This window comes from Tachyglossus aculeatus, chromosome 26, assembly GCF_015852505.1.
Source record: "Tachyglossus aculeatus isolate mTacAcu1 chromosome 26, mTacAcu1.pri, whole genome shotgun sequence".
NCBI classification, from domain to species: Eukaryota; Metazoa; Chordata; class Mammalia; order Monotremata; family Tachyglossidae; genus Tachyglossus; species Tachyglossus aculeatus.
In genome coordinates this window covers 20261408-20277776 of record NC_052091.1, presented here as the reverse complement: position 1 = coordinate 20277776, position 16369 = coordinate 20261408, and the positions used below count along the sequence as shown (strand labels likewise).

General features: G+C 49.1%; 1 protein-coding gene across 3 annotated transcripts; it reads right to left on the bottom strand.

The window, feature by feature from the left end:
* Nucleotides 1-211: 211 nt before the first annotated feature.
* LOC119946042 lies at nucleotides 212-7288 on the bottom strand. 3 transcript variants are annotated; one of them, XM_038767410.1, is made up of 3 exons: nucleotides 6984-7288; nucleotides 4276-4464; nucleotides 212-3108 (listed from the first exon to the last, which is right to left on the bottom strand). In XM_038767410.1, the coding sequence occupies exon 3, from the start codon at nucleotides 2587-2589 to the stop codon at nucleotides 718-720; it is 1872 nt and encodes a 623-aa protein (XP_038623338.1). In that variant the 5' UTR covers nucleotides 2590-3108; nucleotides 4276-4464; nucleotides 6984-7288; the 3' UTR covers nucleotides 212-717. The 3 variants fall into 3 exon arrangements, with proteins under 3 accessions (XP_038623338.1, XP_038623339.1, XP_038623340.1); XM_038767411.1 differs by having other exon boundaries at nucleotides 212-3051; XM_038767412.1 differs by lacking the exon at nucleotides 6984-7288 and adding an exon at nucleotides 5510-5590.
* Between the last annotated feature and the right edge of the window lie 9081 nt (nucleotides 7289-16369).

Here is a 16369-nt window from a genome sequence, read left to right as displayed (position 1 = left end):
ACAATTTATTGTAAGCCCTTAACAAATACCACAGTTACTACAGGGGAAAATTTGAATTTTCCCTCTTCCCTTTTGGCTTGAAGCCCCATAAGTGACAGAGGCTTTCTCTGATTAAATCTTCCTTTCCTCTTTTCCCACACCTTTCTGCGTCGCCCTGACTTGCTCCCGTGTGGGATGTTGACTCCCTCTCGATCGAAATCAGAGTCTGAGCCAAGTGCAGAAAGAGCTTTTATTCTTTCTCTTGAGAAAGGGCACCACCCCCATCGCTTAAGCAGCGTCAGTCGGGGAGTGGGCCCGTTGATTGGGTGAAGCCGATTTTTATAGCCCTCACGCATACCCCTAACGCATACCCCTCCCACCGACTAACCCCTTTCTCCATTGGTTGGGTACTTGGGGCGTACAATCTAATCACGGCAGCTAGCACCCAATGCGTGCTCGTGTACAAGGAAGTGAAGTGGAGTGGGGGAGAGGCTGGCAGTGGCCTTGCGGTTTAAGCTGCATCAACCTGCTTTTCTCTCAAAAAGGGGTCACGCGTTTGGCCCCCGACCCGACTGGCTCTACCTTCAGTAAGCAAGTTCTGTAATGTGGCCGTTTCATTTCCTTTTATCTCCCTCTGGTCCATAGCCATAGCACAAGTCAGTTCTGCTCTGGGTGTTACCTAAACCTGGCCTGGGGAGATAGCTTCTGCCTTCCCTCCTGGGGTCTCATGAGGGAACTTCACTGGGTTCCATCCCTCACAATCCCCCTTTCTTTTATCCTCCCTGAAGTTTCCTCACACCATTGCTGATACACCTCCTCGATCATTTCTTCCGGAGGATGCTCATCAGAATCAGATGGATCCATAGTATTTAAAGGGATCCATCCTTGAGCTCTCATGATCATAATTTTAACTTCTCCACTCCCTGATACTTGCAACATCTTCTGGATTGAACTCTGTACGATCCTAGTGATTAATTGCATCATACAGGGCAGACAGATAGGAAGGAGTATTATTCCACTTATAGCAAGAAGCAAGAACCATAAAATTTGTCTCCACCAGGCGCCTCCAAGCCAAGACATACATGAGGTACCAAAAGGAGTCTTCCAGGTTTGCACAGGAACATGGGCTAGTTTCCTTATTTCCTGAGCTATTTCCATGACTACCCTCCCATTGTCATCAATTTTTAGACAACAGTTTGACAGGTTTAACTTTCCACACACACCCCCTTCAGCCGCTAATAAATAGTCTAAAACCAGCCGATGCTGTAAGACAGCCTCCCTGGTTTGAGTGGCTTGTTCTGCTAACAGACCAAGGGCTCTCGCCGTTTGATTAGTAATAATTTCTAAGACCGCCTGGAGTCTAATTAGCCGGTTGAGCATATAAATTGGAGTTCGGTACCCCCAACTCCCGTCCTGAGCCCACGTGGCCGGACCGTAGGTCCTTATTATTCTTTCCGGAGGCCAATTGTCTCCCCACCTGTTTGCGTCCCCAGTACTTGTTAGCGAAGTATCGGGAGACCTCTTTTCTCTCCCTCCATCATCCCTCAAATCATCATAGAGGTCGATTCCTAGGTGACTCCCCTCCTGGCCTGGCAGGAAGAAGAACTTTGGTCTAATTATGCCAATATAACAGCTGCCCGACCAATTTGCGGGCAGGTGTGTATATGCTGTTAGGCCGCAGATCCAATAATGGCCCCTTAGTGCCGGCCGCGCGTTCCGGGATATTACAGTCCAATTTATGGTGAAGGGTTCAGTGCTGTTTATGGCCACGGGGTAATAGATGCCTTCCCAATCCCCAAAAGGTCCTCCCCCTAGGGGTCCTCCGAGCTGTTCCTCTAAAAACCAGCACTCCCACAGACCTAGGGAGGCATTCTCCACGCAAGTCTTGATAAGGGGGTCGGAGCTCCGATTCCATGGACTCCAGAAAGAAGGAAAATGTCCTGACCAGGTTGAATTATGCCATTCCCAGATCACGTGTGTGCTATTGGAGTTCACTCCAGTCTCATTATACTTAAGACACCACGCTGGCAGTGCGCTCTGGGCCCCAGTTAACTGGGAACAACCTACGGCCGAGTTACCAGTCAACATCTTGGTTGCACAGAATGATCGTGTACCGGTGACATTACACCCCATCCAATTCCCATTGTGACACCTAATGTGAGTATCGTTCCACCAGTTCTGGTAAGGAGTACAGTTAACCTGTTTCTTTTCTGTGGAGGAATAGGTCCAGACACAGTCACTTTCTCCCACCGACTCCCCTCCTCCGGACTGATTCAGGCAATACTGGCCCTTAACTAACTCCGCCAGGTGCCATCGATGTTTCTCTGAGGATGTCCAAAACTCAGAACCATTACGCACCTCTGACTGGTTACTGAGGATCCAGGCCGGCTCCAGGGGTATAGGGACCCAAGGCCAACTTTCTAACTCCTGGGGACCACCGCAAATCCAACAATTGGTCACATTAAGGGTGCTAGCTATCGTTTCCCCTAGCTGGGTAAACGTATTTTCCTCCTTTGGCTGGGGCGGGGTCCTTTTTCCTAAAGGCACAGGGATGGATAGGTGGGTAAGGAAAGCGAGGGTTAGCACAGGGACCATGCACCATGAGATCATGATGTGTGTCTGTCCTCTCACCTCTGCTACTTGATTCTTTTTACAATCCTATCACCTAGTCCTGCCTAATGGAAATACAATTCCTAATATACAGGCACACCAGAAATATTCCCCCAACCATGAAAGGCAAACCGAAGCAAGCCTCCAGAACCCACTGCCCCCACCAGAGGTAATCTTCAGGAGTCATGGCAGGGTTACCGGTCCTTCCTCATTTAAGGGGGGGGGGTGGGCATCAGTCTCTCCAAGTCTCCTCCGAATGGTGGTCCTCAATTGGTCAGGATCATAGGAGGCAACAGTCCACTCCAATGGTTTTCGGACAGGTCCCTTTACTCTGGTATGAGTCCAGCCTCTTTCTTTAGTCCGCACTGTCGTGTCCGTGGTGAGCAGTACCTGGAATGGGCCCTCCCAGGTCAGCGTCAGCTTCTTCTCCTTCCACGCCCGAATGAGGATCCAATCGCCAGCCTGGAACTTATGTACGGGAAATCCCAGCAGAGGGGTTTGAGCGACAATCCCCTTCTTCTGTAGGGAAAACAAATAGCTTGACAGGGACTGCACGTACTCCCTTGGAAACCTGTCCTTGGTCTCCCACTGGGGAGGTTGAGACAGTCTAGCTGGATAGGGATGACCGTATAAGAGTTTGTATGGAGATAATCCTATATCCCGGCAGGGTTTGGTCCTAATGCGGAGGAGGGCTAACAGTAAACATTTCGTCCAGGGAAGTCGGATTTCTATCACCAATCGGGTGAGCTGTTTCTTAATTTCCTGATTCATTCTTTCCACCCTGCCTGAGGACGGAGGGTGCCAGGGAGTGTGTAAGTACCAGGAAATTTCTAGGGCTATCATCAAAGACTGGAGGACTCTAGCAGTGAAGTGGGTTCCTTGATCTGAGTCAATTCTCTCTACCAATCCATATCGAGGGATAATTTGTTCCAAAAGGGCTTTAACTCACCGCAATAGCAGTGGCCTGAGCCAGGAGAAAGGCCTCCACCCAGAACGTGAGGTGATCCACTACCACCAGTAGGTATTTCAGCCTACCCACCGGGGGCACCTCAGTGAAGTCCACTTGGATGCTCTGGAATGGTCAAATTCCCGGAGGCTGGCCACCCGCGGGGCAGCGTCGCTGGCTGTTCTTATTCGTCCTTTGACAAATAATACAGCCATCGACTGCTTGCCGGGCAAGTGTACAGATACCAGGACAGATGTTTTTTACCAGTACTGCATCACACAGGCTCTGGACATCCCAATGGCTACCCTGGTGTAGGTGTTGTAACACCTGTCTCGTTGTGGCTTCATTAAGGACCTCCCTCCCGTATGGGAGAATCCATCTCCCCCGCTCATCCTTCTGGGCTCCCAAATCTTGGGCCCTCCTTGCCTCTTTCTCCTATAGAGATACCGGCTTTAAATTAGTGGTAAATGTAGGAATCAGGACCAACATGGGTTCGGTTATTTCCTGTTTGAGTTCTCCAGCTCTTTTTGCTTCCTGGTCAGCCAGGCGGTTTCCCCTAGCCTCGAGAGTTCCCCTTTTGGTGGCCATTTACATGTACAACAGCCAGCGCTTTGGGCCGATGCAAATCCTTCAGTACCTGCTGTAATAGGGTGGTATGGGCTAACTCTTTCCCCTGATTATTCATCATTCCCCTTTTCTCCCAAATTTTTCCAAACACATGTACAACCCCCCAGGCATACTTGGAATCAGTGTAGATGTTCCCTTCTCCGCCTTCCAGGAGTTTCAGGGCCCGACTTGGTGCATATAATTTGCAGGTCTGAGCTGACCAAGGATTGGGAAATTCACCAGTTCTACCACAGCCGTTTTGTCTCCATCGATAATTGCATAGCCATTCCTCCGTTTTCCTTCCACCACTCGGGAAGAGCCATCTATAAACAAATTGACACTGTCAGGGAGGGATGGGAGACTCCTGTAGATCCTCTCGGGTTTTTGTCTGAAAATCGATCAGTTCCATGCAACTGTGTCCCCCTTCCTCAAGCTCCACATCAGGCCCTCCCACCAGGAACGCGGCTTGGGTTCTGATTAGTGTCATGGGAGAGTACCAGGTCATCTCTTTCGAGTAGAATGGCCTCGTATTTGAGGATCCTTGAATCTGTCAACCATCTCCCAGCCCTCTGATTTAGAATAGATCTGACTTGATGAGTAACACTGATAACAAGGCTGCCCCCAAATGTCAGTTTCCTGTTCTCTTCTACCATGATGGCCGTGGCGGCCATGGGCTGCACACAAGTGGGCCATCCCCAAGCCACTGGGTCTAAGACCTTGGAAAGAAAAGCCACCGGCCTCCGCTGCCCCCCCGCCCCCCACTGTTGGGCTAACACTCCCAGAGCCATCCACGTTAACAAATAAATGGAAAGGTTTTTCCAGCGAGGGCAACGCCAGCAGCGGGGGTGACCTCAGGGTCCCTTTCAACCCGTTAAAATTGCTCCTAACCTCCTCATCCCATAGGATGATATCCAGTTCTTCCTCTAACAAGTGTTGGTATAACAGTTTTGTCAGGGTTGCATAAGAATCAATCCACAATCTACAGTAGCCCACCAGCCCTACGAATTTCCGCAATTCTCTCTTAGTCTTGGGGAGCTGAATCTGCAGTATTCTGGAAATTCGGGCTGGATCCAGCTTTTTGCTAGGTCTCTACTGTCCGTGCCCAGTGGACATGCCCAAAACGCGTCCTTCAAATCAATAACACTGAACCATTTGCTCTCAGCTGGGATATTTCCCAGGATGGTATAGGGGTCCGGGACCACGGGGTGGGATGGGAGTACTATTTTATTTACTTCCCGGAGGTCCTGGACCAATCGATAAATACCATCCCCTTTCTTGACCGGAAGTATGGGGGAATTATAAGGAGACTGACAAGGTTCCAGTAGCCCGTCTTCTAATAAGCCTTGATTCACGGGTTTTAGGCCTTACCTTCCTTCAAGTGAGATGGGGTACTGTCTCACTCTCACCATAGTCCCCAGTTCCCGTAACTTAATCTTCAAAGGGGGTATATTCAATTTTCCCCAATTTCGAGGTCCCGCCCAGACCCTTGGATCAATTCAATTCTTATCTTCCTCTCTTAATAATAATACCCTTTGGGGAACAATCTGGGACCCCATAGGGACGAGCCGGATAGACATCCGGGTGATAAATCCCTTCCCAACACGTTTACCCCAGCCTCGGGTATGACCAAGAATTTCCCCTAGAATCTTGACCTTAAGTACTCCAATTCTAGTGTTTCCGTAACAGAGACTGGAAAGTTCTCTCCCTTTACCCCAGAGATCATAATGGTTTCTCTCCCAATTCTGGCCCCGATCGGCAGTTTGGTTAGAGACGATCGGGTAGTGCCCGTGTCTATCAAAAAGGTATAATCCTGTTTTTCTCTGCCCACCCTCAAATTTATCAAGGGCTCTGGGTGGGCTTATTTTATGAACCCCAGACCTCCCTAATCTTCCTCCTCCTCGAGGGAGTTACTAAAATTCCCTCGTGTCCCTTCTCTTTCTTCTTCACACACACTTACTCTAACCTTCATACACATACAATTTCCTTCAGAGGCAATCTCTCCACCCATCATTCCCCTCTTATGGGCCACCTGCTTCGCAGGGTGTAGATGCCTGAGCAATTTCCTTCAACTGCAATTACTTCATCTTCCCTTTTCTTTTTCCCGTTTCCTTCATGCACATGGAATTCTTTTCTTTTTCCCGCTAAGGACACTCTCTTTTCATATTTCCCGGCTGGCCTCAGGCATAACAAGTCATAATCGACTTGGCCGCCGTCTGCACGGTTTGCATCATAACCTTTGTTTCCTCTTCCTGTTGCTTTAGAATCTGCATCATCACTTTGTCTTGCTGGTTTTTCTCTTTCTTCTCCCCTCTATCTTTCTTCTCATCTATTCCCTTCCCCACAAATTGACCCACCGACGGCCGCCAGACTGCGGCATATGCACATTCCCTCATTCCGAGTACCCTCATAATTACATAGATGTTCAACTTTTGGCAAACCCAGTCCTCGGAGGATCCGTGCTTTGGCCAGAAGACGTTTCCTCCAAGGTGGGCGCCAGCCCAAGCTGCGCAGCAGTATTTAATTACTTAATAATAATATTTATAATTAATTTCTTCTCTTTTCTCCTATACTTTGGAAGTTCATCCCAATTTTCTAATCTAGGTACCTTTATTAGGGGCTTCCTCCACTCGACTTTTCCTGGGATTTTCCCATTCTTCTACCGAGGCAGACACCCCCGTTTCCGAATTTATGACTTCAACGGGACCCGTGTCTCTCCGGGGCGGGAACTGACTTCCTATTTTTCTGCCGAAACTCCCCGTTCCAGGCGGTCTATAGGGTCTGTTCCTTTATCGCCCAGCCCGGTCACCCGGGGTCAGCACCCAAGGTCTGTGCACAGACTTACGTGACCAATCGTTCCCGCGAGTGGTTTCCGTCCCGTCCCCGCTAGCTGTTTCTACTCCCGGTTTCGGTCTCTCCTCGGGTCGCTTCTCGTCGGAGGAGAGCCGCTCCCAGGCCGGGCCGAGGGCCGCTGAAAATTTCAGCGGGACGTCCTGCCAGTCAGTCCAGGCCAAGGGAGGCTTCTCCTCGCTTGGAGAGGATCCCGGACGAGCCCCCAAACCGTGTGGGATGTTGACTCCCTCTCGATCGAAATCAGAGTCCGAGCCAGGTATAGAAAGAGCTTTTATTCTTTCTCATGAGAAAGGGCACCACCCCCGTCCCTTAAGCAGCGTCAGCCGGGGAGTGCGCCCGTTGATTGGGCGAAGCCGATTTTTATAGCCCTAACGCATACCCTAACGCATACCCCTCCCACCGACTAACCCCTTTCTCCATTGGCTGGGTACTTGGGGCGTACATTCATTCATTCAATCGTATTTATTGAGCGCTTACTGTGTGCAGAGTACAATCTAATCGCGGCAGCTAGTACCCAACGCGCGGTCCTGTACAAGGAAGTGAAGCGGAGCGGGAGAGAGGCTGGCAGTGGCCTTGCGGTTTAAGCTGAATCATCCTGTTTTTCTCTTGAAAAGGGGTCACGGGTTTGGCCCCTCACCCGACTGGCTCTACCTTCAGTAAGCAAGTTCTGTAATGTGGCCGTTTCATTTCCTTTTATCTCCCTCCGGTCCATAGCCATAGCACAAGTCAGTTCTGCTCTGGGTGTTACCTAAACCTGGCCCGGGGAGATAGCTTCTGCCTTCCCTCCTGGGGTCTCATGAGGGAACTTCACTGGGTTCCATCCCTCACACTCCCACCCCACAGCCCCACAGCACTTTTGTCTATATCTGTCGTTTATTGATTTCTATTAATGTCTGTCTCTCCCTCTCGTCTGCAAGCTCATTGTGGGCAGGGAATGTGTCTGTTGCTAAATTGTCCTCTCCCAAGCGCTTAGTACAGTGCTCTGCACACAGTAAGCCATCAATAGATATAACCGAGTGACTGACTGATAGGGATTGGATTCCCACCTGATTATGCCATACATGTTACCACAGTGCCTAGCAGAGCGCTTGGCACATAGTAAGCGCTTAACAAATATGTTTATGGTGTTTATGAACGCCTTGCACACAGGCAAGATCCCAAAGGGAAAAGGCCGGGGAAGGTGGCATCAGATCGGAGACTATGTCCCAGTAGAGTCAATTAGGGACGGCGGCGGGGGTTTGCGACTCAGTTTTACAGACGGAACAAACCTCGGTATACACTATCACAGAAAGAAAAACATTTATTAACATACTGAAAAACTCAAGCGCAATGGATCCTGCTTCTGTTAAGCCCTCAACCCAGGGGCAATGAGATCTCTGATACCATTTTAGCCCTCAAACCGGGGGCATTGATAATTTTTTACTGCGGGGTGATTAGTCCCTTTCGGTGGTCGGGGCCTTAACGGGCCGGACCGGCACAGGCGTCCCCCAGCAGTGAGCAAACAAGTACCGGCTGAGACCAAAGCGGGCATCCCCTCGGACGGACCCTTCTGCCCAGGATATTCTGTTGGCCTTTGGGATAACAGCGAGCAGCAGCCACAGACGTTTTCCCCCAGCCCAGTGCTTCGTTGACCGTTACATCAAGCGTCTTCTGTGCCCCTAATGGCCCTAATCTACACATTACAGCCCCATTGTCTTCTGCTCTTCGAAGACATCTCGCCTGGACCCCTGCGGGTACGTCAACATTTAGGTCTTCGCTTGGAGCCAATAGGTCTGGCTCACCTGCGATCACAGGAAACGATAGGCCCAAGGGCATCATCATCATCATCATCAATCGTATTTATTGAGCGCTTACTATGTGCAGAGCACTGTACTAAGCGCTTGGGAAGTACAAATTGGCAACATATAGAGACAGTCCCTACCCAACAGTGGGCTCACAGTCTAAAAGGGGGAGACAGAGAACAAACCAAACATACTAACAAAATAAAATAAATAGAATAGATATGTACGAATAAATAAATAAATAAATAGAGTAATAAATATGTACAAACATATATACATATATACAGGTGCTGTGGGGAAGGGAATGAGGTAAGATGGGGATGGAGAGAGGGACGAGGGGGAGAGGAAGGAAGGGGCTCAGTCTGGGAAGGCCTCCTGGAGGAGGTGAGCTCTCAGCAGGGCCTTGAAGGGAGGAAGAGAGCTAGCTTGGCGGATGGGCAGAGGGAGGGCATTCAATTTAACACGGGGTTTAGGGAGGTGCAAACTGCACATTTCAGAGATGCAGGCCTTCCCGCGACTGAGAAGCCAGAGGCTGGGCTTTGAGTCATTTTCACTGGTTCTCTGACCCTTTCTTTTTATTTTTATTTTTCAATGGTATTTGTTAAGCACTTACTCTGAGCCAGGCACTATACTAGGCACCGAGTCAGATACAAAGTTAATCATGTTAGACACAGTCCCACATGGGGCTCACAAGTCTTCATCCCCATTTTCTAGATGAGGGAACTGAGGCCCAGAGAAGTGAAGTGACTTACCCAAGGTCACACAGCAGTAGACAAGTGGCAGAGCCGGAATTAGAACCCAGGTCCTTCTAACTCCCAGAGCTGTCTGCTAGGCTGCGCTGCTTCCCTTGTGAATTCCATTTGGAATGCACTCTCACCATCTGGGCACTTCCAAACGAGAATCACCCTGGCAAACTGGACTGTTTAATTCCCCAAACCCCATCGGAGGAAGAGGTGGTGGGAGAGAGATTCATTTGTCATTCCCCTTTGTCCGTCTCCTGAAGCTTTGACTCATCAACTTGGAATGCAATTCGGGTAGAACTGCGATTCAAAAATTCATGATCCAGTTTACGGTCTAGAGGACTTTATTCACTCCCACCCTCAGTCCCATAGCACTTTTTAAAATTGCATATTATAAATTAGTTATATTGTCTGCCTCCCCTTCTAGATTGTATGTTCGTTATGGGCAGGGAACGTGGCAATACAACAATTCTGTTGTATTGTCCTCTCCCAAGTGCTTAGTAAAGTGCTCAGCGTGCCGTAAGAGTTCAATGAATTCCATTGATGAATTGATTATGTATATACCCGTAATTTACTTTAATATCCGTCTCCCCCTCTAGACTGTAAACTAGTCTCCTTGTGGGCAGGGAACGTGTCTACCAACTAGGTTCCATTTGTCCTCTCCCAAGAGCTTAGTACAGTGCTCTGCACACAGTAAGCACTCAATAAATAATACTACTGACTGACTGACTTCCTCTCTGAACTGTGAGCTCGTTGTGGGTAGGGAATGTGTCTACTAACTCTGTTATATTGAACTCTCCCAAGCGCTTAATACAGTGCTCTGCACACAGTAAGCGCTCAATGAATACGACTGATTGGTTAATTGTTCCTTGTCGGATTCTGGAGGAACTGACTACGATTGAGTCTTGCGGGCTTTTCCCAAGCCTCGGGTGCCACCTGCCGGTAGGTCCTGGTTCTACCGCCAGAATTTCAACCTGGCGCCTCGGGACAAGAACCGTTTCCAGTGGCTTGGGCCGACATAAACCCAACCCAAGCCAGGGGTCTCCTAGATATGATTATTCTGTGCAGAATCCCCTCGACCTTGGAGGTGTCTAAATCGTACTGTCAATCAATCAGTCAGTGGGATTTATCGAAAACTTTGTGCAGAGCACTGTACTAAACTGAGCACTGTCTTAGAATTAACAGACAGGTTCTCTGTCCATAACGAGCTCACAGTCTAATGTATGAGCTTATAATCTAGAATCAGAAGTGGCACTAATGAAAACTAATATTTTTGCCTAACTAATAATGGAGAAGCAGCCCCTTCTGCCACTTGTCTGCTGTGGGACCTTGGGGAAGTCACTTACCTTCTCTGTGCCTGTTACCTCATCTGTAATTTGGGGATTAAAACTGTGAGCCCCATGTGGGACATGGATTGTGTCCAGTTTAATAGCTTGTACCTACCCCAATGCCTAATGCAGTGCCAGGTCCTTCTGACTCCTACACCCATGCTCTATCCATTAGAACACACTTCTTCTCTTCCTACTAGGCCACACTGCTACTGGTGGAGAGATTTTACTAGTGTCCAGAAGCACAGCTGAAAAGAGCAGTGCAGATGGTGGGACTCCAAAGATCTCCTCTTGTGTGACCTTGGGGCATTTTTTGCCCACAGAGGCTGCGGTTGTTCTCTCCCCTTCTTCTGGACTAACTGATCTTCCACAGTCGCTGCCAAAAACAGTCACCCACTTTCTGATTGCTGCCTGCTGTTGCTGCTCCACCCTAGCCGAGTACTCCAGCAGAAGCTGTATTGACTTAATTTTCCCTAAAGGCTTAGCATAACCGACTCCATTGTATGCAGGGCTCAACGGCAGGGTATGTGAGGAATAGGCGGGAATCCGGAAGATTCTGTAATCTAGGAGGGCTGACACTGATCAAAGCGGTTGATCAAAGCGGCTATGCACTGTCCTGTGTGGGTATGACTCCTGCTAACATCTCCTCACAACAGGGTGTCAAAGTTTCTCTCGGGAATCCTGTGTGTAGCTCCGATCTGGGCTGTACCTCGTACAGTCCGCCGTTCCCTGGACCCCGTCAGTCCTGGCTCTCAGACGCGCCAACAACCAACAACTGGCCAGCCTCAGGGACGGTGCTCGCCTCCAGTAGTGGGCAGTTCCGCTTCCAGTGCCCGTGTCCCCGGCAGAGGGGGTACGGTCCAGGTGGCTGGCAGCTGCGACCAGGCCTCTGCGCCTGCGGGCACTCCCGAGCCCGATGGCCAGACTGGTGGCACACAAAACAGGGCTTCTCGGACCCTGGGCCGCGGACAATCCTCGTGGCCACATCGGGCGACCTTCCAGGGTGAGACTAACCCTTCATCAGGGCTGCCACAAGTAGCTGGGCCTGCTCTTTGCCCTTCACTTTGGCCCTGCGGTCCTTCTCATCTCAGGCTGCCTGGTCACGGTTGTTAAAAACTCTAAAGGCAGCCTCTATCAACTGATTCATGGGGGTTTGTGGTCCCAGCTGCTCCTTCGGTAATAAAGTACAGATTTAGAATTACACTTCCCTCTACCGAGTCGGGATCAAGCTGGGTGTACTTTCAAATCGCCTCCGCCAGCCTGAGTCTAAACGTGGTATGGTTCTCGGTAGAGTAATGGGTCACAGCTCAGACCCGATCATAGTTAACTTGCTTCCTAATTCCTTTCTCCATGCCCGCCAGTAGGCATGTAATCATATGATCCTGGAGCTGTCTATCAGTACTCTCCCCCTGATAACTCCACTCTGGTTTGGAGTGAGGGACTGCTATAATGCAACAGGTTAAGATCTTCCCATGACAGATTGTTCTTCAGGGTCAGAATCCGGAATTCTTCCCAAAAGTGCGTGGGATCTGCAGAATATTGTCCCAATTTCCATTTTGCCATTTTCAATTCGCTCAAAGAGAAGGGTGCCTGTACCCGCACTGTCTGTTCCCTTTCCCCTGTGACCTAGTATCCTTTCCTCTGTCTCTGGAAGTGCATAGCGTGTGCCTCTCTGGGTGCTGGAAGGGTTTAGGGCCCACGAGGTGGGACTGGTATGGAAAGCCATCCTCCCAGGGTCCCTGGCTGAGGAGAGGTTCATCCAGTACATCTGGGGAATCAAGCATTAGAGCTGGACACCCGGGAGGGGCCCAGGAAAAACACATGGCATTCCTTTCCCTCAGGGCTCTGGGACAAAGCCATAAAAGCTTGTACATATGGGATTTCTGACCATTTCTCTAACTGCCTGCAATATAACAAGTCCAGCTGGAGAATGGTATTATAATTTAGTGACCCATATTCAGGCCAGACCTCCTGATTCTCGAATTTATACTGGGGCCATTTTGTAGTGCACAAAAAAATCAGTTACTCGCAATTTTTAAATCGGCCAAACCACATTTGTCCTTATTAAAACGTTCCTCTTTTGAGGTGATTAAAGAAAAAAAACTTCCCATAATGGGTTGGAAAACGTTCCTTTTTTGAGGTTCTGTGTCTGTTTTGGGTTATGACCAACCCAGTCGGCCTTCCTTCCCCCCTAGTGAACCTAGGAACTAGAGGGTGCCTTCGCAAGAGCAGACAAGAACAATCCTGGTTCTGTGTCTGTCTTGGGTTATGCCCATGCACCAAGTGGCATCCCACTGGCGCTGAAATGCCAGAACAGTCTCCTGACGAGAGGTCATTTCCCAGACCGACCCGGTCGGCCTTCCTTCCCCCTAGTGTACCTGGGAACTAGAGGGTGCCTCCGCGAGAGCAGACAAGAACAATCCCAGTTCTGTGTCTCTCTCGGGTTATGCCCAAGCACCGCGTGGTGTCCCACTTGCCCAAGCTGCGGTCCCTCCACCTCAAGGCGTCCCCTGACGATAGATCCCTTCCCCGGACCGCCTCCTGACGAGAGGTCCTTTTCCTGGTCCGCCTCCTGACGAGAGGTCCTTTTCCAGGACCGTCTCCTGACGGGAGGTCCTTTTCCTGGACCGACCCGGTCGGTCCTTCCTTCCCCACTAGTGTACCCGGGAACTAGAGGATGCCTCTGTGAGAACAGACAAGAACAATTCAAAAAAAGAACTCACCACTCCGATGGCTTCAGGCTGTGCTGTGGTCAGCTAGAATGGCGGCAGTCACATCTACTGGATCTCCCCATACGGGCCACCAAAATGGTGGTGGCGGTTGTTCCGGATGACCACCAAGTCGCCTGGTGACTAAAGAATTAGTCAGACAGCATGTGACTGCTGAAAGTTTTAATAACGTTTTTATTGGTAAGGCTGAAGACCAAATAGGGGGTAATGTACCCGGTGGGCTCATTTCCTTAAGGGAAAAGGCCCCGAGTGCCCAATACAACGGGCTTATATACCGCTGTTGCTGATCATAGTGATTGGTAGATTTGAAAACAGTGGGGACTGGATTGGTGCAGATTTGGTACAGAGCTGGGCAGAGTCTACCTCCTTATTTGCTTTGGTTCCTGGACCCAGCCAGTGGGCTGCAGGGTCTAAGGCCCACACCAAATATGGCAACAGGACCAGGTACATTCAAACAATATCTGCAACCTTTCCATGGTGCTTGGGGGCCCCCCATCATAATGGTCTAGTGGCAAGATCACAGGCTTGGGAATCATAGGATGTGGGCTCTAATCCCAGCTCTGCCACTTGTCTGCTGTGTGACCTTGGACAAATCACTTCACTTCTCTGGGCCTCAATTACCTCATCTGTGAAATGGGGATTAAGACTGTGAGCCCCATGTGGGACAACCTGATTACCTTGTATCTACCCCAATGCTTAGAACAGTGCTTGGCACATAGCACTTAACAAATAGGATTATTACTATTATTCTAATCCCTGCTCTGCTACATGTTGTCTGTGTGACCTTGGGCAAGTCACTTCACTACTCTGGGCCTCAGTTCCCTCATCTATAAAATGGCGATTAAGACTGGGAGCCACTCGTGGGACAGGGACCGTGTCCAACCCGATTTGCTTGTATATACTCTAGTGTTTAGTTCAGTGCTAGGCCCATTGTAATTGTTTAACAAATGCCACCATTGTTATTATCATTATGGGGATTAAGACTGTGAGCCACATGTGGGACAAGGACTGTGTCCAACTTTTTACTACCTCAGCGTACAGTGTCTGGCACATAGTAAGCACTTAACACCATTATCATTAATATTATCACCAAGGCTTGGCACTCTCCAGATGACCCTGATGCCCTCGCCCAAGGGGGCCTCATCTCTTTCCACTGTCCCCATCTACCAGAAAAATTGAGAGCTCAGAGTGCTCTGCCCCTCCCAGTTAATGTTATCTTCTTTTCGTCTTTGAAATCCTGCAGTGTCCATCTCTCCGGCCCTCCCACGACTACTTGTCCCTGTTGTCTTCTGACCTCCTGGCCCTGCTCTACTTACCAGTAGTAGAAATAATATTGAGTCCTTACCATATGCCAAGCATTGAGAGGCAGTGTGACCCAGTGGATAAAGCACAGGCCTGGGTTCTAATCCCTGCACTACCGTTCACCTGTTGTGTGACCTTGGGCAAGTCACTGAGACTCAGTTTCCTCAACTGAAAAATAATAATAACCAAAAGAACAATAATTACAATTTCAGTATTTGTTAAGCATGTATTATGTGCCAGGCACTGTATTAAGCACTGGGGTAGATATAAGCTAATTGATGGTTGGTTACAGTCCCTGTCCCACCTAGGGCTCACAGTCTCAATTCCCATTTTACAGATGAGATAACTGAGCCCCAGAGAAGTGAAGTGACTTGCCCAAAGTCACCCAGCAGACAAGTGAAACCCAGGTCCTTCTGACTCCCAGGCTTGAGCTCTATCCACTAGGCCATACCCAATAGTAGCACTAGCACTAAGCCCTAATTGTGTGCCAAGCATTAAGAGGTAGTGTGACCCAGTTGATTAAGCACGGGACTGGATTCTAATCCCTGACCCACCGCTTACCTCCTGTGTGACCTTGGGCAAGTCACTGAGCCTCAGTTTCATCAACTGTAAAATAATAATAATGATAATTGTGGCATTTGTTAGCTCTTACCATGTGCCCAGACACTGTACCTAAACGCTGGGGCAGATACAGTCAAATAGGGTTGGACACAGCCCATGTCTGTGGCTCATTGGAAACAGCACAGGCTTGGGAGTCAGAGGTCATGGGTTCTAATCCCAGTTCTGCCACTTGTCAACCGTGTGACCTCTCTGTGCCTCAGTTACCTCATCTGTAAAATGGGGATTAAAAATGTGAGCCCCATGTGGGACAACCTGATTACCTTGTACCCCTCCCCCCCCAGTGCTTAGAACAGTGCTTGGCACACAGTAAGTGCTTAACAAATGGCATCATTATATATGGGGCTCACAGTCTTAATCCCCACTTTATGGATGAAGGAACTGAGGCCCAGAGAAGTGAAGTGACAGTGAGTGCTCTGTAAATACAAATGCTTAGAACAGTCCTCTGCACAGAGTATGTTGAAAAATTTTATCATTCATCAATTGACTCATGGTGACAACTCTCAGTTCCGTATTGCAAATAAAAGTCCTTGATTGACTGCAGAGAGTCCTGGTTGCAGACAGAAATATTAACCTCAGAGGGTCACTTCAAACCTTTCTAATAAAAGAATATACTCAATCCTTAACTCCCAGCACATGATGACTGGCCTACTGCCCATACTGATTGTTGCTGAGTGGTTTCATTTTGGATTTAATCAATCACATGAAAAAGCAAGACATTTTTACCATTTTATAAAAGAGTTGTATAGGCAATTTACAATAAAAAATAGAAAATTGCAAATAGAGTGCAAGTATCATTCTATAACATTCTATGATTTCTAAATAGACTGTCAATTACACCAGCTTCAAGTCCTTGTAAAATGTACTGTGTGAAAATGGG